This window comes from Megascapheus bottae, chromosome 10 (assembly GCF_031878675.1).
Source record: "Megascapheus bottae isolate mThoBot1 chromosome 10, mThoBot2.hap1, whole genome shotgun sequence".
Taxonomy (NCBI): domain Eukaryota; kingdom Metazoa; phylum Chordata; class Mammalia; order Rodentia; family Geomyidae; genus Megascapheus; species Megascapheus bottae.
Window position 1 is genome coordinate 50,277,040 of NC_143518.1, and position 22,219 is coordinate 50,299,258.

At 46.4% G+C, this 22,219-nt stretch overlaps 1 protein-coding gene across 1 annotated transcript; it reads right to left on the minus strand.

Annotated features, from left to right (window-relative positions):
* Positions 1 to 2,667: 2,667 nt before the first annotated feature.
* Positions 2,668 to 16,658, minus strand: LOC150058417 (cyclic AMP-dependent transcription factor ATF-3). The gene is made up of 4 exons (XM_090341225.1): positions 16,403 to 16,658; positions 8,779 to 9,022; positions 4,174 to 4,281; positions 2,668 to 3,122 (listed from the first exon to the last, which is right to left on the minus strand). Exons 2-4 carry the CDS (start codon positions 9,016 to 9,018, stop codon positions 2,925 to 2,927), a joined length of 546 nt encoding a protein of 181 aa, XP_090197351.1. The 5' UTR covers positions 9,019 to 9,022; positions 16,403 to 16,658; the 3' UTR covers positions 2,668 to 2,924.
* Positions 16,659 to 22,219: the final 5,561 nt, after the last annotated feature.

A 22,219-nucleotide genomic window follows, 5' to 3' on the forward strand; every position in this document is an offset into this window, starting at 1 on the left:
ACACATACTCCAGTGATAATGTCTGCATACTGATTAGGAACCACCAGAGGTGCAATTAAAGCAAAATTGATGCCTGGATCCTAAGTGATAGTTTAAAGGCAGCACCACAGGTGAGATCAAAGAGGCAGGCCCACCATTCATGTGCACAATAGTAACATTTAATACATTTAATGAAAATGGCAGAGGGATCAGTTTTTGTCTCTAGCCTGTGAGTGTCACATGTATATACCAGTAGAGAAAGCTTGATTCTATTCCAGGCCTAAAGAATCACAGGTCCTGAGCCTGGCACGGTGGCTTCATGCCTGTATTCCTAGCTACTCAGGAGGCTGAGATCTAAGGATCAAGGTTCAAAGGTAGCCCAGGCACCAAAGGACCTGAGATTCTTATCACCAATGAGCCTCTAAAAAATGGGAAGTGGGGCTTGGCTCAAGGGTAAGGAGGTAGTCTTGAGCTGAAGAGCTCAGGGATAGCGCCCAGGATGAGTTCAAGCCCCAGGACCCACAAAAAAAAAAAAATCACAGTCCCTGGAAATTCCAGAAAATTAGGAATACTTGTCTCTGAAGTATGGAATCTGTATACTTCATTATACACAATTTGTCCAAAACTATTTTCTTTCTTCCTCTCCTTTTCTCATTCTTTCCTGATAGCTGGAATACATTCTTGTAATACTGAGGTACAAATTAACATGCTACAACAGCTGTAATTAAAATGCATAATCCTTTAAGGTATGAAGGAAAAGTTAAGAATAGAAGTGCAATTTAGGCATATGTACATGAAGATAGTCTGCAATTTAGATTTACTATCAAAATTCTATCTTAGCACCAATAGGCAACTGGACAACTCTCCCTGCCAGATACTAGTAGTTTACACCTGTAATTCCAGCTAGTCAGGAGGCTGAGATCTGAGGCCCTCAGTTTAAAATCAGTTTAAGCAGGAAAGTCTATGTGACACTTATCTCCAATGAAGCACCAAAAACAACATAAATGGCCCAACTGGTAGAGTGGTAGCCTTGAGTAAAAAAAAGTTTAGGGACAGCACCCAGATCCTGAATTCAAGCCCCAGTTCCAGCACTCACAAAAAATAATTCCTACCATGAACAGAATATTCAAGACTAATCACTCTCTCCCCATGTTATAAGAACCCCCAAGAACCACTGGAGTCATAATGAGAGAAAGAAAAATAATTGTCTCAGAAAGGCAGAATGGTGGGCCATCAGTCAAACATCTGGCAAGCAAGCACACAGGACAGGCAGGCAGCTCTATTATCCCTAATGCAGCAGGCCCTGAGCCTCGTCTCAGATTGGTTGAGTGCAGGTTCACGGTCTGCTGATGACTGGCTAGTCTGAATAGACTAAAATGTGTTTACATAAGGAGACTCTGAAATAAGATTAACAGCCTACATGTAATCTCAAAATATACCTCTGCACCCTCTGCTATTTCTTGAACCATCAGAGGTTTGTCTTCATTCCATCTAGAAAAGAAACCAGTTTAAGACAAAACCTTACATTTCAAAAATCCTCCCTTATTCCAAAGCACTTCCCCTTTTCCTTAACCAGAGCCTAGGCACCAGGTCAAAGGAGGAACTTTTAAGCAACACACTTTGGTAGAAAAGGCAGTTTCTCTCATACCCCATAATAGGGAAGTAAGAGTCACTAGATTTCAACAGCCAATGGATTTAAAAGAAGAGAAACCAGCACAACTCTTACATTTATCATATCTTGGTTCCAATATTTATTTATATTGACATGAATACTGGGATAAATAATACCTTCTCTTACAGAAAATTGTAATGATACTATTGAGTAGGATTAAACACTCTGAGGATTTCACAGAAACATCAGAATTTTAACAGACAGTAGTAGCCAGAGTCCTGTGGCCAATGTGAGGGATTTCTCACAGCTACTCATGCTCTGGGCCAGATTTCTTAAAACAGCTACCTGACAGAAACAATACTATCTGACACCAATATAATGGCATGCCCTGGGCATCACCTGGCTTCGAACATATGTCTCCATGGACACATGTTGTGACCACAGGAAAGGAAAACGGAATCTTCTTTGGCTCTGCTGGCCTCAACATAACTGTTGACCTGAGTCACTGAGTGGAGAGTCCTAACCCTTTGGAAGTTGGACTTTCTTTCTGCTTTCTTTTCTGCGACACTGTAACTGAGTTTACAACAGAAGATCTACTATCCTGCCTACAGACTCTTCATTAACTCTTGGGTAATGAGAGAGTGGTGTCCTCTGTTGATAATCTGTTAGCATCTGCTATCAAGAAAGATGATTTTTATTCTTCTTTCGTGAAACTCTGCCTGTGGTGAGAGGACCTCCACACCCCCAAACTCTCAGAAACCAAATCTGAAGAAAGTCACAGAGAGGGAAGTCACATTGGCAATGTGTGAAACAAACATGAAAACAGCACAGTGCCTAATTTTGAAACGAATGCCTTGCACACAGTAATTCCAGGACATAACAGCATATTTGCTAGAAAAGCCCAACCCTGGCCATTGCACAAATTCAAGAAATGTATTCACTCCAAGTCCCTTATGAGTGATGGTGGCAGCTGCAGCAGAGGTGATCCCAGCCTACCCACCCATCCAAAATACAGACGCTTCTGTAATGATTCCCATTGGTAGGCATCTTGGTTCTGAAGGAGCCCAGATGAAAAGTGGGCAGGACCCTAGCCAGGGGACACCCGGAACATCTATGAATAGCCAGTGTATGAAGGACCAAATCCTGAAGATGTGGCACAAGTGGCCACAAAGGTCGCCCTGGTCCAAAGTTCATTCTGTGGCAGAGTGGGAGGACCCAGCAGAGTGAGTGACTGAGAGCCCTCCTGCCTCAATGGCTCTTAGCTTCTGGGATGCTAGGTGTGCACAGGAAGTTGGCTTTCCAATGGCTTCAGTTGTCCCCAGGCCATGGGTGTTTAGCTCTGCAGTGTTCCTTCTTTTATCTGTTGGATAAAGAGGTTTCTCTCATCTTCTGGAGTCCTCCCATTCTGAGCCCGGACAATACACGTGGGCCGATGCAGGTTAAGCATGTATATCAAATGCTGTTTCTCATTCTTCAGCTCCTCAATTTGGGCCTTCAGTTCAGCATTTACACTCTCCAGCTTCTCTGATTCCTAGAGGCCAGGCAACAGAGGCATGGTTAAGAAGGGAATGGAGGCTAGGGAGAAGGATACATCAAGGGCAGTTACACCGTGGGGCTTGTCTGAGAGAGAGTTATTGGGGCAATCACTCTCGCACAGAGATGGGAGAACAGTTCTACAAAGGGAGAACCAAGATAGATGGTGACGTGGCTAAGCTAAAGTTGCAAGTGAACTCACAGTTCAGGGATAACCTCTCCTTCAGTCCAGTGGCCCATACGTAGGGTGTTGGGACTGGAATGGATCTTAGGAAACTGGAAGGAAATCCAGGCATTCATGTTGCTTAGTCTTTAGTGTCCTGATGTCTGCCTACCTCTCTTCATAGGGGAAAAAGCTGCCTGTCAAAACACAAAACACCCTAATTCCCACTGACCCTTAAAGCAATCATCAAGAGGCCTCAGAGACTGTGGTTACCTGGCTTAAAACTCTGCATGGGGAGCAGACATAGCCATTGGAAAGGCTGCAAGCACTGTGGCCTGCCCAGGCATGCTGTCTTCCTGGTTATTCTCAAGCGGTACTAGCCCAATGCAGCCAGGAACCGAGAGCCCAAAGAATGGAGGCAGAGCTCAGATCCAGACAGGAAAGCAAAGAAACTATAAGCACTGCTTGCAGATAAGGAAATCACTTGTTTGAAGAGATGAATTAGAGGCTTTTCATAATGAATCCAACAACAGCTAGCAATTTCTTTTTGGGGAAATTGGGTAAGTGAAACCTCTTTAACTGGTCTGGTGTCATCTGCAGCCTGGAAGCTTCGGGATAAGTGGATAAGCACAGACTTAACCGAGGTTGCTGGAAGTCTGTGTGTCTCACATGTTTAAATCCATATACCTGCCTTTTCAGTACTCAGAGTTCCACCCATGAAGAATCTATGCCATTCTACACACTAGCATATCTGCGGCCAACAACAAGTCCCTTCTTAGGAAAACATGACCAAATGACTTGTAGACTCTGCATCTAATAACAAGAAGAGGCTACTGGGAGACAGGTGTGAGCAGAAAAGAGGTGGAGCAGGCTGGAAGGCACTCACTTTCTGCAGACACTCTGTCTTCTCCTTCTTCTTGTTTCGACACTTGGCAGCAGCAATCTTATTTCTTTCCCGCCTCCTCTTTTTTCTTTCATCTTCTTCCGGGGCTACCTATGAAATCAAAGGGGCATATATTTATCATCACCACAAAATATACTCGATATACTGTGGTCAGTGACCTACAAAAGCAACCAGGGCTAGCCTAATGCTAAACTGACTCAGAAAAAAAAAAAAAAAGCACTTCAGTGCAAAACCATTTCACTCCTCTCCCCTCCTCCCCACATACATACTTAAGAATGAACTTTTGGCTTGGCTTGGCACCAGTGGCTCACACCTGTAATCCTAGCTATTTAGGAGGCTGGGATCTGAGGCTCATCATTTGAAACAAGCCAAGGCAGCAAGACTTATCTCCAATTAGCCACTAATAGGCTGGAAGCTGAGCTGCAATTCAGAGTGATAGAGCATTAGCTTTGAGCCAAAAAACTCAGGGACAGTGCCCAGGCCCCAGTTCAAGCTCTAAGACTGGCACTGAAGGAGGAGCAAAAAGAAAATGAAAAAAGAAAGAACCTTTTGATGAAAAGGTCCATGATGCATTGTACTCAGAAGATGGTAAGTTGAATGGTAACCCCCTTTGAACAACTACTTAAATAATAAAAATGTTTTAAAAAAGAGAATGAACCTTTATCCACTGAGCTAATAAATCATCTCCCATACCCCTGAGCCAGCCCTCGAACTCAGTGCAGAACAAAATGGTGTTGCCCTGCTTTGAGAGGTGGTCCTCCATGGGAATTCACCCAGACCTCACTTTGTGAGATGATAAGGAATTAGCAGCATCTTGCCACTGAACTTGGCATAAAGAAACTACAGTCCATCTGGGATGAAGCAATTTGGTGAACTGAGAGAGTGGCAATTTAGGCTGCCAATGTCAGAAAAGGAGTGGGAACTCACATGTGTACTCTCATAGCTCCTGGCATGCCATTAATCTCCTCCTCCCGTCCAACATTTCTCTATTATTTTGAACTAGATGGCTCTGAGTCTGCTGTGTCACAGATGGAAGACACTGCAGTCCAGAGAAACAGAGTCCAAGGAGAAATATGGTAAGAGGAATTTCCACTTCATCTTTTCCTCTTAGATTCTAGAACCACATAGGCATACAAATGGGCTTTAAGCTAATGTAGTTTGGAATCTCAGTATCCCCATTTATCAGTGGTGAGACTATAGGCACTGAGGCTCTCCTGAGCCTCAGTTTCCTTATTGGAAACTGGAAGCAATAGCATCACTTGCCTTAGTATCATCATTATGAAGATTAAGGAAACTAATACATGGGAAATGCTTTGCTTATTATCTAGTAAGTGCTATATAAACTTCGGTTACTAAGTTTTATCTTTTTATTATTGCCCTCATCATCAAGATAAATCCTTTCCTCAAGACACTGCATCTCTACAGATACTTCCTTTGCAACCCTATAGATGTTTTGGATATGTGGCAGAAGACTCAGATTTGCTCATATGAGGAAGAACAGAGTAAATCCTGAGTTCCCCACTGTCCTGGAGAGGAAAGGCTTTCTAAAAGATCATTTTGTTCAGCTCTCTTGTTTTACTGATAAAGAAATGGAAGCACAGGAAAGTCAGTCAAAACGTTCTCAGGAAGGTCCCAGGAATCCACCCCATAGGCTACGAAACCTAGATGTAAACCCAGGGATTTTGTTGCCTTCCTGCATCATCTCCTGACCTTAGCTGCCTTGTTCAACTATGTCACCTTCCCAGAGGGGACAGAGATCTAAGCAACAGGTTCATGCTGTCCAGACCCACAGGATAATGCTGATTTTCACAGGTTCAGTATCTTATCTAAAGATCAAAATTCTAACTACCCAAAGGACCAGTTATTCAACTAGATCTACTGGTGCTTCCTCTTTCAGAACACAGGTAAAACTACTTGTTGCCCTGACTGATGATTAGGAGGTCAGTCAATTCGGTGAATACAAAAAAAAGATGACTTGTATGACTTTCAAGAGTGTTCCCATGAGGGAGACTGCTGATTTCTTCCTCTGGAGAATCGTCCAGCTATCTTTTCAAAGTCTTCCTTCCTTCCTTCCTTCCTTCCTTCCTTCCTTCCTTCCTTCCTTCCTTCCTTTCTTCCTTCCTCCCTCCCTCCCCCCCTCCCTCCCTTGCTCCCTCTCTCCATCCTTCCCTCCCTCCTTTCCTTCCTTTCCCTCCTTCTCTCTCTCCCTCCCTCTTCTACCTCCTTCCTCTATGTCTCTACATCCTTCCCTTTCTCTCTCATTGCATTTTGTTATCTGGAAAAAAAAAATCTCACACTGGACAACATTGGAACAACAGCAAACGTTCTGCTGTTCCCTCTGTGCTCTCCTCTGAGGGGAGCCCAGATAATGCCTGTCATCATGCCTAATGGCATAGCAGCACAGGCCCGGCAACTCTCCATTGAAGGCTATGAGACAAGCCCTCTTCTAGAGTTTTTGCAAATGTCTTAACCCTTCGATCAAATTAGGCAGGGGTAAGGACAGAATATAAGAGTGATGTTGATGGTGATTTTATATTGACAGTGATGGGGATCAAACCCAAAGCCTTACACGTTCCAGGCAAGTGCTCTGTGCTCTGTATCACTACTCCACAACCCCAATCCTCAGCCTCCTCTGGAACCAGTCCTTCCGAGCCAGAACTGCAATCACCAGCCAGTTAGGTAATTCTGAAATGCTCCCATCTTGCAACTATGACAGCAAGGCCAAGAACATGACAAGATCTTGGCTCTGATGTTCTTGAGCCATCACCATCAACCATGTCTCAAATGTACCACCATACCTATTACTCCAGGTGTCTTATGAAAGTGCAAATCACAGCAAGTGTCTCGGCCAGAAGTGTACTTGGAGCAGACATGTGGTACCAAGTCTGTGAGCATCACCATAAGCAATGGCTGCCTGGTCCTCGCTGTCCTGTCTAAGCAATTGTGTTCTGGAGATGATGAAGATAATTATCACACTCCTTGCTTCCTCAGAAAGACTCAACATGAAAGGTGACCTCACCCCAATTCATCATGGTTTTAAATACCATCAATACATCCCTGACTTCTATCTATCTCTATATTTCTAGTAGATTCTCTTCTGGACTCTTGGTATATGTCTGTTAGACATGTTTATGGACTCCCTAGCTCTTGTGCCACTCAATCTTCTGCAGCTCCAACTCCAGCAGCAAATGAATACTCCCATCTCCCAGCTGTGTCAGTCTGAATATTTAATGTCACCCTGAGCTCTTCTTCCACACCCACATTCCATCAGCCAAGCAGCTTTCCCTTCAAGTCACATCCAGAGCCAGCTACTTCTCTGCACCTGCACTGAGCCAGACCCTCTTTCGCTTACCTGGATGGTTCCATAATCTCATTTCTACACACACTGTCATGCCCTTATTGCTCATTCCTGGCCAGAATAATCATATACAAGTATGTCAGAGCATGGCACTGATCTGCTCAGAGACCCCCCCAATGGTTTCCCATAGTTATATACATACATATATACATACACCTGTGTGTATATATATATACATATAGATATAAAATGGTTATATTTATAAAATTGTTCATAAGACCCTGTGTTCTCTGTCCCTCGTTCACTCCCACCCCTACAATCCACCCTACCCACACCCCACTTTACACCAACCATGCTCCTCCCTTGGCACTCTAATCCTCTCTTGCCAGTTTTCCACATGGCTTCTACCTGTTCTTTCAAGTCCCTCTTCACAATTCCCTATCAGTAAAGCCTTCCTTGACCTCAAGCAGCCCCAGCCTTTTCCTCTCTCGCTGTTCCCTTTCTTGCTTTTCTCCTTGAACTTGTCTCTCATGCTAGCCCTTCACTGATTCTTTTTGTTTCTGTTGTTTGCCAGATCTGGGACTTGAACTCAAGTCCTGGGCACTGTCCTTGAACACATTTTTTTGCTCAAGGCTAATGCTCTGCCACTTGAGCCACAGCACCATTTCTGGCTTTTTCTGTGTACATAGTACTGGGGAATCAAACCCAGGGCTTCATGCATGCTAGGCAAGCATTTTACCTCTAGGCTACCCTCTTAGCCCCTTTTTGTTGTTCTAAGACCCAGCCTCACAACATAGCCCAGGCTAGCCTTGAACTTGAGATCCTGCTGCCTTTGTCTCCTGAGTGCTAGGGTGACAGGCATCATCTGGCCTGCTCACTTACTTATTCTATATATTGTCTTTAGACAATAGAGGTAAGCACCAAGGTAGAAGATAAACCTCCTGAGGGCAGTTCTTTTGTCGGTTGATTCCTATAAAACAAGCTTCCAGCCAGAGGTTGGTGACTCATTCCTATAATGCTAGCTACTCAGGAGCCTGAGATCTGAGGATCAGAGTTCGAGGCCAACCCAGACAGAAAAGTCCATGAGACTCTAATAAATGACTCAGAAAAGGCTGGAAGTGGCATTGTGGCTGAAGTAGTAGAGCACAAGTCTTGAGCAGAAGTTCAGGGACAGTGCCCAGGCCCTGAGTTCAAGCTCCAAGACAACAAACAAAAACACATGTGCCTATGTGGTAAGTGTGATTTTTAAAAAATATGTTCAAGTAATGAAAATATGTGGTGGAACCCACCTCTGCTTTTGTGACTGTCATCTCCAGGGGTCTGTTGCTGACGGTTACTGACTCCAGTGCAGAGGACATCCGATGACAGAGGTGCTTGTTCTGGATGGCAAACCTCAGTTCTTCCTTGACAAAGGGTGTCAGGTTAGCAAAATCCTCAAACACCAGTGACCCAGGAGGGGACAGGCAAGGGACGATGGCAGAGGCACTGACTTCCGAGGCAGAGACCTGGCCTGGGTGCTGAAGCATCATTTTGCTGAAAGACATATTGAAACCCAAACTGCTTCAGGGGTTCTGGGGCATGGGGTTAAGTCACCTCCCCGTGCTTGAGCACTACCCAACCCAGAGGACAGTCCCATCAGTCCCTGGGCTCCTGACTTGTTTTCATGGCATTCCATCCTCATCTTAAGTAAAACAGGCTTAAAATACACAGCTCAGTGATGCAGAAAGTTTATAAGCGTTGACATTTCAGGTTATTCTGAACTCTTGTATAAAGAGCTGTTAGTTTTAGCCATTGGGCAGATATGCAAATGTTATGTCAATCTCAAAGAGGAAGAATGTTTTTATTTAAAAAAAAATCTGATCAGGTGGGGGGTGTGGGGGGGGGAGGGAAATGGGTACCAAGACATGTGAAAGGGTATCAATGTATGTGAATTAATGCACCTTCTATCTGGCAAATATCATGTAACCCTTTTACTAATTACAATAAAAAAATTAAGTTGCTTCAAAAAAAATCTGATCATTGTGCAATCCCATTTTCAGTCTCTTTCTCAAAAAGAAGTCTACAAGGTACTTGGAATCAAGAATCAGTGAGTAGACATAAAAGCAAAAGACAGAGACCCTTGCTCAGCCTTGACTTTAGCAACTAAATCTCTGAGGCTTCTCGTCCAGGAAGTTGTTTGCAAGTAATGGGGATGAGGAAGGTAACAGTAGCTGGGTGTGCTTTGTTGCCCAGTCCTTGGCAGAGGATGGCAATGGCAGGGATTCAGGTCATGTGGGGAACATAGAGCCCCTTCTTAAGCTGGCCAAGCAGAAGACCTCAGGGTAAGGAAAAGTCAGGAGCACAGATCTGGACATTAGCCCTAAGGTACAAGAAGAATCTTAGGCTAAGGGCAGAGTAAGGTGCAAGGACAGGTGACTTGGGCTAGCTGCCAGCTCTTTGACACCTGGTGTTTAGCTGGTCAATGAGCAAGAACTCCTCCAGTGCATGAAGGGAATCTCTGCCATTATTCTATCCTGAAGCCTGGCAACATTTGGTTCACAATGTCTGCTGGCCCTTTGGACAGACACTGCCCAACCTAATAAATAAACTGGGGGCTGAGTGCTGGTAGTTCACATCTGTGATACTAGCTACTCCGAAGGATGAGATCTGAGGATCACAGTTCAAAGCCAGGCCAAGTAGGAAAGTTTATGAGACTCTTGTCTTTAATTAACCAGCAAAAAAGCCAGAATGGAGCTGTGGCTCCAGTGACTGAGTGATAGTTATAGGCTCCAGCTATACAGTAATAGCCTTGAGCAAAAAAGCTATGGGACAGTGCCCAGGCCCCAAATTCAAGACCTGATATGGCACTAAAATAATAAAATAAATGAAATGAGGATGGAAGAGTTAAAGCAAATGACTCAAGTTTTATTATTCACTTGTTTTTTTGTTGGGTTTTTTTTTTTTTTTTTTTGCCAGTCCTGGGCTTGAGCTCAGGGCCTGAGCACTGTCCTTGGACTTTCTCAAGGCTAGAGCTTCTGATCCCTGAAGTTGTCTCTCATGAAACAACTTAGTGTGTACACCATCTGGCACATGGTGAGTTGTATCATCCTTCTCAATTCAGTGACCTGTGGTCATTAGCCAAGTACAGTCAAACAGGATGTCCTCTGGAAAATCTCTAAGATGTACACTATCTCATTTAATTCTTGTGAGAAGGCCGTGAGTTATGACCAGTTAACTGAGTCTTAGACAAACTAAGCCATTTCTCCAGAATCATGTTAACATGGGACACTGTGAGAATTTAGAATTCGGTTTGATTATAGAACTTAAGCCCTTATAAGTTGAAAAACCACTGAAAAACAAAATATTATTCTATATTGCAAAAACGAACAAAAACCCAGAGTAGTGTCTTTAGGGTTGAGGCTTGGGGGCTTGTAGAAGGTAGAGAACAGAAATAATGAAAAGGGGGGAAAAACTAAGAAAACACTCACAGAAGAAATCTTGAGCTCTGACTAATGAACTATTGGTCTATATATCTCAGGATACACACCTGTCTGATGCCCATAATCAGGAAGTATATTTAAATGAGCTTTCTAGCCCCAAAATTCTCACAGGGATCTGAAAAATGAAGATCGGAAGACCACTCAATCACATGTCTTCACTGTACTTCCCAGGGGCTTCTATTTCCCTAGAAGTCACATGAGGAGTTGTGAATGCTGGGTGGTAAGCCTTGTCAACTAGGGCCTAAATTATCACCAGGTCTCCCAAAGACCTGTCCTGTGGAGGGCTGGCTCTTTCCCAGAGGCTCTGCAGGGTTCAAGCGGATGTCCAGGGATGCCCTGGCCTCTTCATCCCAATGGACATCCAATATCCACCGATGAAGGCAAGAATTCCAGGCTAACTAATGCTGCCCTTCACAAGACATTAGGACCCAGGAAATGTATGGAATCCTCATCCAACGCTTCATAAAGCAGAACTTGAATTATTCTCTCAACTTAATCCTGTAATCGTAGGATGCCAGGGAAAGACTTGCATCAAATGATAAACTTTAGGCTTCTGAAGCCTTAAGTCTGAGATTCTCCCTGGCAACTGTTTCTCCTTCTTTTCCAGCTTTATTTAAAAATCTAACAGTTCAGGGATAGAAGTGGAGCTACAATTGGACTGGCTTTGTCTGGAGGACTGGATAGCTTTCTTGTAGTTTGAATTCCATTGTGACTGTATCCTTGCCATGAAGCTATGTGTATTAATGAGCTCTTGAGGGTTGAGTTCTGCTGTTTGAAACTTTTTATGTTTACTCCTTCCTAGTGTAAGGTCATCAGTCCTAATGAAAGAAAATGAAAAATGAACCAGGTATTGGAGGTTCATGCCTCTAATTCTAGCTACTCGGGAGGCTGAGATCTGAGGATCATGGTTCAAAGCCAGCCCAGGCAATAAAGAACCTAAGACTCTTGTCTCCAATTAATCACTAGAAAACTAAAAGTAGTGCTGTGGCTCAAGGGGTAAGGCAGTAACCTTGAGCTGAAGAGCTCAGGGACAGTGCCCATGCCCAGAGGTCAAGTCCCATGACCAAAAAAAAAAAAAAAAAGTCCCTGTGAGAGTCTACAACTGAAAAAAAGAAAATGAAGAATGTCAGTGGTATGGACTATTTTCATGAAAAGCATCAAATGGGCTTCCTTGGGGACATGACACTGTTAAGAGCCTTTTTCATAATAAAGGAATTGTATCTGTGGAAATTTGATCTTTCTCTGTACAAGGCTGAAGCTGAGCCTCTTGGTACTTTCTAGTTTGTCCTTTACTTGATCTCCTATGATATGATTCAGCCTAGATCCAGGCTGTGTTCCCACAAGGAAAATGAAACTAAACTTTCATTGTTATTATTTATTTATTTTTATTAGATTCATGTATATTATTATCATTTATTTGAAAGTTGAGCTCTTAGGGATGGATGGATGACTAACACTTGCAATCCTAGCTACTCAGGAGGCTAAGATCTGAGGATCATGGTTGGAAGCCAGCCCAGGAAGGAAACATGACACTGATTTTCAAAAACCTAAACATGGAGCTGTGTCTATAGTGAAACCAATCTTAAATTAAAAAAAAAAAAAAAAGAGCCGGGCATTGTGGCTCACACCTGTAATCCTAGCTACTCAAGAGGCTGAGATCTGAGAATCAAGGTTCAAAGCCAGCCTGGGCACAAAAGAACCTGAGACCTTTATCTCCAATTAACCTTTAGAAAATGGGAAGTGGGGTGTGGCTCCAGTGTAGGGAGATAGCCTTGAGCTGAAGAACTCAGGAACAGCGTCTAGGCAAAGTTCAAGCTCCACGACCTCCCCCCCGCCCCCCCCCCCCCACACAATTGAAATAGCCTTTGTTGGACAGAAAGAAAGATGGGGAAGGAGAACACTTTAGATCTGAGATGACTTTCTTCATTGATCATGAATTTGTTCAGAACTGCTACCCAAAGAACCTGCATTTTGCTGCTGCATCATTTCCAATCAGATATCATGTCATGTCACTGGCAGTTTCATCATTTTCAAGAAAGTGAAACTTCACTCATTATTTCTTTAACTGGAAATTCAGTGCCTAGATTTTTATTTCCAAGCAGTTACAATGTCACTGAATTTTCACTTTTAATTTCATCTCTTTCCACTGAGTACTACTCACTAACCAATCTAGAGTACTACAAAGTCAATACTGAGTTTCTCTAACTCTCCACATCTATTTGGTCTTTTGTCCCAGCCTGTTTGAGAGAGAGCTTAGAAGTGTAAGGCTGGACTTCATGATCATAAAAGCACTACCTCCAAAAAACTATCTTTACCATTCACATCTTGTGTATGCACCATTAGTCTTCTCATCTGTAAAATGGAATAATGACAGTACAATTCCCTTTATTCACTATTCTTTCTCTCATACACATACACATACACATACACATTGACGGTGATTCCAGTTTTCCCACTTCAGGATAAATGTGTTGTCAATCCAGTTTAGGAATTAACTAGAACTTTCAAGAATTTCAGATCAGTCAGTCACAGGCTCCTATGTACTTTGATTAACCCCTGGGCTCCTAAGACGTTACGTAAATTCCACCCTGCTGTTTGCTGACACTAGCATTTTTTCCACTACGGCTACATTCTTAAAAGATCACCAGTTACATAAAAAACCATTTCTCTCTCAAAAAGTTTCTGTGGGGGACTGGGAGTACGGCTCAGTGGTAGAGTGCTCACCTAGCATGCATGAAGCCCTGTGTTTATTTCCCGGTACCATGTATACAGAATGAGCTGGAAGTGGTGCTATGGCTCAATAGGTAGAGCGCTAGCCTTGAGAAAACTCAAGGATAGTGCCTAGGACCTAAGTTCAAGCCCCAGGACTGGCAAAAACAAACAAACAAACAAAAACCCACACACCAAAAAAAAAAAAAAAGTTTCTGTGGTGTCCTGGCTATGCCTGGCTATGTTCTCACTCCTTCTCTGTAACATTCAGAACCACTGACCTTGTTCCAAGCACAAACAATTTTAACAAGGAGGAAGTGTCCAAGGTGGCTCACGCCTGTAATCCTCACTACTTAGGAGGTTGAGATCTGATGATTGCGGTTCAGAGTCACTCAGGGCAGAGAAGTCCATGAGACTCATTGCCAATTAACCACCAAAAAACCTGGCTCAAAAGTGGTAGAGCACTAGCCTTGAGCTGAAGAGCTTTGGGACAGGCCCTGAGTTCAAGCTCCATGACCAACCAAAAAAAAAAAAAAAAAAGGAGGAAATCATATAGTTGGTCTAGTAGAAATCATGGATTACCCACTACTAGAAATACTTAAGCCAGATCCTCATTTTACAATTATGTAAATTTAGGCCCAAGACGAGTAAATGACTTATCCAAGATCATTAACTTGTCTCACTCCCAAGCTGTTGACACCCACCCCACTGTTCATTTTTGCCCCACAACAAAGATCCATCACTTGGTAGTATCAACCAATAAAGCAACTGGATGCCAGAGTTATTAACGAGGTAGACAGAGGTCAATAGACCTTCCACCTTGGTACCCATGACAGAGGGGACTTTGACAGAAGACAGGGAGGGGTTACAGAAGGAAAAGGTCATGAGGAAGAAGGAATCAGAAGATGACTAAAATGACTAAAGCCATACCCATCACAGGTTCTTCTCCAAACAGTAGGCCTGGACAGCTCTCCTGTTTCCTCAAAACCTCCATTAACAGTAAAGGGCATCCTCATCCCTACTCATTCAGGATATTCTCAAAGCAAGAGCCTGCACAGTTTCAGCATTATTCTAATAACAAATGCTATATGCCAAACTAGGGGAGAAGAAAGTGAATGTTTCCTCCCCTTAAGCTGGGGAATAAAAGTCCCAAACAAAAGATTGCATATACCAACGACACTTGAAACAGATACACTGGGAGAACACCCAGATTTTCTAGTCCCCAATTGTTTCTAGCTCTATTAAGGATTTGGCAACTCCTTTATTTATAAGCAACTATCTGCCATCTACATGGAGAAATTAAGAAGGATGCTGTGCTACATGTGCAATCCCAGAGGCAGCGGATTGCAGGTTTGAAATCAGCCAGGGGCTACATAGCAAGACCCTATTTAAAAAAAAATCAAAAAAAAAGGGAAAGAAATAAAGAAAAGAGAAAGAGAGGGGAAGAGGGGAAGGGTAAGGAGAAGCTGGATGAGGAGAAGAGGAGGGAGAGACTGGGAGACAGGGAGGGAGGCAGGAAGGAAGGGAGGAAGGAAGGAAGATAGTTGGAAGATAAAGTAGATGGAAGATGAAAACGGAAATGTGGTGGGAATAGAGTAGAACTAGCCCAAGGAGAACAAAGTGGGGGTACAGTGGACAGAGATGCCCCACAGAGAACTCCCCTCAATGACATTGGGCGAGGTTCTCTCATTCAAGTCCCGGCAGTGGATCTTTTTTTTTTTTTAAGTTACACTATTCCAAAGTCTAAAATGATCTTCAGCCCAAAGGATTGCCTGCACCAACTCTGCGCACCACCACCTATTGCCTCCCTCCGCGAGGAGGCTGGAGGACGCGAAACGCCGTCTAAGCTCTCAGGGTCCGCTCTGGAGCACGGAACTCTTCTCTCGCACAGACCTGTGCTACGGGCTCCGCATCTTCGCTCCCTACCCCCCTCCCACCGCGGGTCTCCCTGGGCACAAAGTAAGAACGGCAGCTTTCTGCGGGAGGGAGAAGCCGGGGTGCGAAGCGCAGAGCCGGGAGACAGAAGAGCGCAGGGATGGCCGGGGCCGGAGCCGAGCGCTCCGCTCCGGGGCGGCGCGACTCCAGCCGTCACCGCCTCCGAACGGCCCCCGCTAACTTTCATTTGGGGCTTCCTACCCTCTTCTCCTGCGGGGGAAGGCTCCGGGGAGAGCAGGGGCGCAAGGCGGCCTCCAGAGGCTGCGATCCCCGCCCTCTCAACCCCCCCACCCCCGTCTGGATCCCGGCTCGTCCGTCGGCGCCCCATTCATTTCTCCGGGTGCCCGGGGCGGCGTTGCGAAGAGCCCTCGGGCCACCGCACCCCTCCGCCGACTTGGGGAGGGTCTCCTTGGAAGTGGTTTGGCGGAGACACCCGAACACGAGGTGAGGGGATGGGACGCGGCGCGGGGACGGCGCGCCGGACAGCCTGGGACGCCCCCTCGGGCCACCCCTCGCCCACCCGCCCGCCGCCCGCGGACGGCCCGCTCCGAGCTCCGCGACCCAGCGGGCGCCCCGTCCCCTCCGCCTCTAGGCATGGTTCGCGCCCCGAAAATCCAAAGAAAATGTTCTTTCACTTTGTTAGAAAACTTTCTCCGCGCGCGCGGAGGAGCCGCAGTGGCTGGGAGAAAGTCGGCCCGAAGTTTCCCGGCAGGGAGAGGCCGGGCCGGGGCGCGGGGTCCCGGAGACCGGTTACGACCAAGCGAGCCGCTCCCGCCGCGCTCGCACTCACCTCCAGTCTCCGCTCGGGGCGGCCAGGGTCCAGAGGGCGGGCAGGGTTGGGTTGTTTGTGGGTCCGGCGGCCGCAGCGGGCGGGCTCGGAGGACTCTCTCAGCCGGAGCGCGGGCGGGCCGGGCGGCTGGGGCGGCGGGGCGGGCGCGGGGAGAGCGCCGTCCGGTGCGCGCCTCGCGGAGTGCGGCTGTGGCTGGCAGCGCGTTGCATCACCCCTTTTATAACTCCGCGTCTGGCCGGGCCCCGGCTCTCTCCGGGTTATCAGTCCCAGGCTGACGTAATGCTATTAATAGCTTCCCGGGAGAACCGGCCCGAGCGCCGGGAGGCGGGGTGGAGGAGGGACGGAGGCGGGGCGAGGGGCGGGCGGATGGCGGGTGTGCGTTGGGGGGCGGGGGTGGCTGGTGATGCAAGCTCCGGGAGGAGCCGGCCTGGGGCTCGGCGTCTCCTCCCCGCCTGGCGTGTTTGGGCCGCACGGCCGCCCGCCCTCTCTCTCCATATCAGGACTGGAGCCGCCTGGGCGAGCCGCCAGATGTGCGTACTCGCCGCTGCGTGTTCCAGGCATGAGCCAATGATGCCCAAGCCAGAGGCATGACTCCACCGCGTTGGCATCTCTCCCTCCGCTAGGTTCGGGGGAGGGGGGCGGAGAGGCGGATCCCTGCCCCTGGCCCAGACTAGGTGAAATCTGGGAAGCGGGCACGACCTTTCTCTAAAATGCGTGGTCATTTTCTAGACCATCAGACAGGCACAGGTTCTTTTTCTTTTTTCTTTTTTTTTCTTATTAGCCGCCCCTTTCTCAAGGAGGGGGCGGGGTCGGGTGGGAGGGAAGAGGGACCCGAAGTTACCCTACCGTGACTTCACAGGGGTCTCCTTGGTGGAGACCGAGAGAAATTGGACGGATACACAAATACGAAGGTGGGGTGAGGGGAGCGCTGGCCCGAATCGTGCCCCTGAGCCGCACTGCACGCCCCACTCGAGCGCACACCCCACCCGGGCGCGCGCACGCGTGCCGGGCTGCCTGGGACCGGGAGGGGCGCGTGGTAGCCCCCCCCCCCCCGTCAGTTCCGCTCTTTGTTGGTGTTGTTTTAACAAACCACAGAGCACTTGAAACGTGTGACACCACGAGGCATTCTTAGGGAGAGGAGAGATCCTCTGAGACGTCGAGACTTGAGGCCAGCTGCAAAGGAGAACCAGGAAAGACGTGTGTGGAGGGGGCTAACCAGATTGGATGGCCTGGTTCTCTGGCGGTATGTGGAGAAAACCATCTTGGGTTTCCACGTACTTTGCTGCGCCCGGAGCGAACAGAAGCGGGACGGAACTCCGAGTGCCCCCAGCTAGATCACAGGCGGCGTGGAGACCCGACAGAACGAACCGGGCCGGGCGGGCCAAGTGCGGTCCCGCGGCCGGAGTTTCCGCCTCAGCGGGACTGGGTTTGAACCTTAAGAACGATTTCCCGGTTCCCGTTGCCCGGTTTCACCGCGGCGGCAGTCCTTCCAGACTGGACGACGCGGCGGGGAGGCGAGCGCAGCCCGAGGCTTTCCCCCGCGCCCGGGGACCTGCGCGCGCCGGCCCGCGGCTAGGGTGCGGGGAGCGGGGGCGAGGGCAGAGACACCCCTACACTCCTGCCCTCCCTCGACAGCAAGGCGATCCAAGGTACATTCGGGATGAGAATTAGAGATGCCCCGGGACGATCGGTCCACAGCATCCGCCACTGTGGCGGGGGAGACTCAGAGTTCTCCGCAGCCGGGCTCCACGCCCCCGAAGTCAGAGTCCCACCTGACCCAGCCCCTTCCCTTCCAGCCTGGGGCAGTCCTCCCCGCTGGGCTGGGGAACCCGGGAGGTGGTTCCATCACGGGATCCCGGTGATCCTGCCCTGGATCTGACCGGATTTCGGCAGCGTCTCGCGGGAAACACGGGGAGAGTGTTTTGCTTTGCTTTTCACCCTGGTAACGGCGGTCCCGGCCCCACCCTCCATCTCCCACGCCCACACCCGGCTCCACACCTCCCCGATCCGCCCTACGCGGCCAGGTAAACCCCGGGCGTGTCAGCACAACCTCTAGAAAGCCAGTGTACGTGTCAATAAAAGTCACCTGGGACTTCCACTTATCTATGGTACCTTCTTATAGACTGCCCCAGAATAAATAGCACCATTATGCAATGAAAGGAGACGCGCATTTCCACTCGCCTCCCTAACCCCCAATATTTTGCCACTTTACAGATTAAAACTAATTCCATTAATACACCCAAGGCAGATTTGTGAAGGTTTGGCCCGGTCCGTGGAGGAAATTCAACTAAATAAGCAGCCAAATAAACATGCCGGAAACAGTGTTAAACGAAGGGAATTGTTGACAGTGACATCTACCGTGTCCGATGTGTTTGTGGCTGCAATTTATCTTGTTTCCTTCCAATAATTTCTTAATTTTAAATCTCCAAGTCGCACCTGGATAGAAAACGCTGTCAGCATTTACAAAAGTCTGAGCTTGACATTTATTCTCTTGTCCCTGCACTCTCCTACTGAAACTCTGGAAGTCACGATAAGAATCTTGACTGAGAAGAAAGTCCACTCCCACATGAATGAAACTCTCTTTTCCAAGGAAAACAAAAAGTTCTTCCTGCCTGCCTCCCTTCCCTCGGCTCCTGGGAGAATTGGAGAATGCTTGAAGGGTTGGAGAGACTGGAAAGAGCAATAAAAGGGGAAAGCCCCCAAGGTCTGTGTCAGGATGGCATCAGTATCTGAGTCCCTTACATCCTCATTTCATGACTTAATGTCACCAGTGTCTAGAACCCTCTCTCACCACACACAAAGGCAGAAGGAGGCAAGAAAACTCCCTGCACTAAAAGTGCTTCTTTAAACAAAGGCAAAGAATGTCTCTCTCCCAGAAAGAAACCCCAAAGGGTGACTTCAGGGGTTAATCCTCAATGAAAGAGGGTTAAGCAGAGACTTGAATTGTGCTGAGGTTTTATGGCCCAGGAACTGTCTGGGGGAAATCTACATCAACTTTGGTGTGTTTTGCTGAGTGAGATAAGAAGTGGAGCTTTCATGCTGCGGCATGTACATAAGGAAGAGAGAAAAAAATCAAAAAGGGAGGGGAAAAAAAAAACAAAGCATCTAAAAACAGTCTATTCGTGGCAACCAAATCTAAATACAAAACATTGTGGGGAGCCAAAAAGAAGAAGAAGGAGAAAGAGAAGGAGGAGAAGGGGAGGAGAGGGAGGAGGAGAAGGAGGAAGAAGAGGAGGAGGAGAGGAAGAAGAGGAAGAAGGAGAAGGAGAAGAAGGAGAAGGAGAAGAGAGGAAATTTCAAGAGATATTTAACAGTTTCTTAGTTCAGTGCAGAGCCCAGTCCCTCATTACTTTGGTCTCCAGATTCCAAAATTCTATTTGCACACAGTGCTGAAAAGCACAAGTTAAGTGCAAGGTAAAAACCAGTCTGGAAAGCATCAGGGCACTAGCCCAGTCCACCTGACTCAACCCACTTCTTCCCCTCAGAAAGGAAGTGGGGTGGATTGTTTTCTTCTTTAGTCCACTTCCTGCCCACATTGCCTACAAAATGAGTTTGAATGTGGGGGTTACTAATTTAAGAGTCTCCAAAGTACTTATCCTCTGGAAACCAAGGCAGCACTCCCCAGGGACATGTGAAAGGCACTTGGATTTAGGACCCAGCACTTCATAGCTAGCTGCGTTCCATTAGGTAAATCATTTCACTTTCCAGGCTTAAATGTTCTCACCTGAAAAATGGCACTAACAGTTAAGCACTGGATGCACATCCATTGAGGATGAGGCACAAAGTTAACCCTCAGTGAGAAATATCCTTAGCTAAGAATAAGGGTGCGCTTTCTAAGATACCCCTGAGTCTACCCCCCAATGCTAGCCTGATCATCAGTGGCAAGACATGGGTGGAGTCATCAATACAAGAATGACAATCTTGAAGAGAGAAGAGATGGAACCAATGAGCAAATATGAGGACAATCCAGTTCTCAACCTACAGCAACCCTATGACAAGACTGCCCTTAGTACTGGGGCTGGAGGAAAGTACCTGGGAGACGAACAGGATTTGAGTTCTGATGTGGTCTGGCTTTGGTATTCATGAGCAAGGCATGCCCTTTCTGAGGCTCTGATGTTTTTTTTTAAGTGAGGAGTCCTGGGCTAAGCTCTGAGGGTCCTGAATGAAAACTCTTTGCCAAAGTCATCCTGTGAGCCCCTGGTAAGCTCTGAACGAGCCAGAGGGAGAAAAGTTTCGGAAAGTTTTGAAGGCATAAGAACAGACTCAGTTCTCCAAAATCTAGAGCTGAGAAATATTGACAGATGTGATTCTCAGACATAGCTTGTCTTCCCTTTCCCTCCTTCTGTGTCAATATTTCCAAGAATTTTTACCCACAAGAACCTGATACCTTGCCAGAGAAGAGGGTAACAGGACACTCAAGGCTGGGATTGTATCTCTGGGGACATCTTTGGTATACTCTGTCATCAAGGGCCATAGACACCCAACTTGAACCACAGAGTCAAATCTAGATAGCAACAATTTCCTTAAATGGAAATCTTAACTGAGAGCAGATCCTGAAGACCAAGAACTGTGATGATGTCCTGGAAGCCAGGGTACTAATAAGACTCAGGAGATGTGTGACCTCTAGCCAATTGAGTGACTTAGTGACATAGGCATACTGTTTCGGTTTTCCAGTTTACAAAAAAGAATTACTTCACATGAATTCCCCCTCAAATGAAATAATAGATGTGCAAGTGATTTGAAAATATATATTTTTTAATCGCACTTTTAAAGATTCTTGGCTGGGCACAGTGGTTCATGCATGTAACAGCCAACATTTGGGAAGCTGATCTGAGGATTACAAATCCGAGGACAACCTGAGGACTGTATAGAGAGATCCTGTGCCCTTTGGGGAGAACTTTTTTTTTATAATTATGTTTTATCATTTTGAAAACCAGGGAAACAGGCAAGAAGAAAAATACTATCATTTCAACACAACTAACATTTTGACATTTCCTTCTGGACATTTTTTCTCATGCATTTGGTTAAATATATAGTTACAACTTTAGATTGCATATAACTTTAAAATAGCTCTTCTGCTTATGACTGATGTGCTCATTACCACAATTTCCCTCTCAATAATATATTCATTATATTGTAAGATACAGTATACATATGAATGACCGCATAGAATATATATTATGTAGCATATAGCACATTATATATTTTACAAATTATAAAACATACAGTGTAAACCTACCACCCAGGTTAAAAAGTAGACTATGCCCTGCAGTAATCAGAAACTCATGCACGCCCAATCCTGCCTCTCTGCCTCCCAGAGCTAACTACCACTCTAACTCTTACTACCATAGTTTGCAACTCAGTTGGTTCCCTACTTTTAGTAATAAGGTGCTGCCAATATTTTTGTTAGGGTGCTATGCAAATTTAAATGTTTTTCTATGGAAGAAAGGTATCACATACTGGTCAGATTGCTTAAATGGAGTTAGAGGTCTTGATTTCTGTCTTCAAGTGTTACACAGGGTATAGTGGAGGATGGAAGGACTCCCAGAGGTTTTGACTATCTGTGAATCTTCCTGTTTTTGTTAATATCCACTCTATCCTCCTCCAAAACCAAAAAACAAAACAAAACAAAACAAAATCCCTGCAGGTGTTCTTGGCTATTCCTTATATCTCTCCCCTGTCTCTATGTCTCACAGACTTTCCTGCTGGTTTCAAACTGCAATCAGATCTTAGCCTCCTGAGTAGCCAGGATTACAGGCATAAAGCCATCAGTGCTTGCTTTCCCTTTTCTATTTTCCTACTTGATTTATTTCCTGT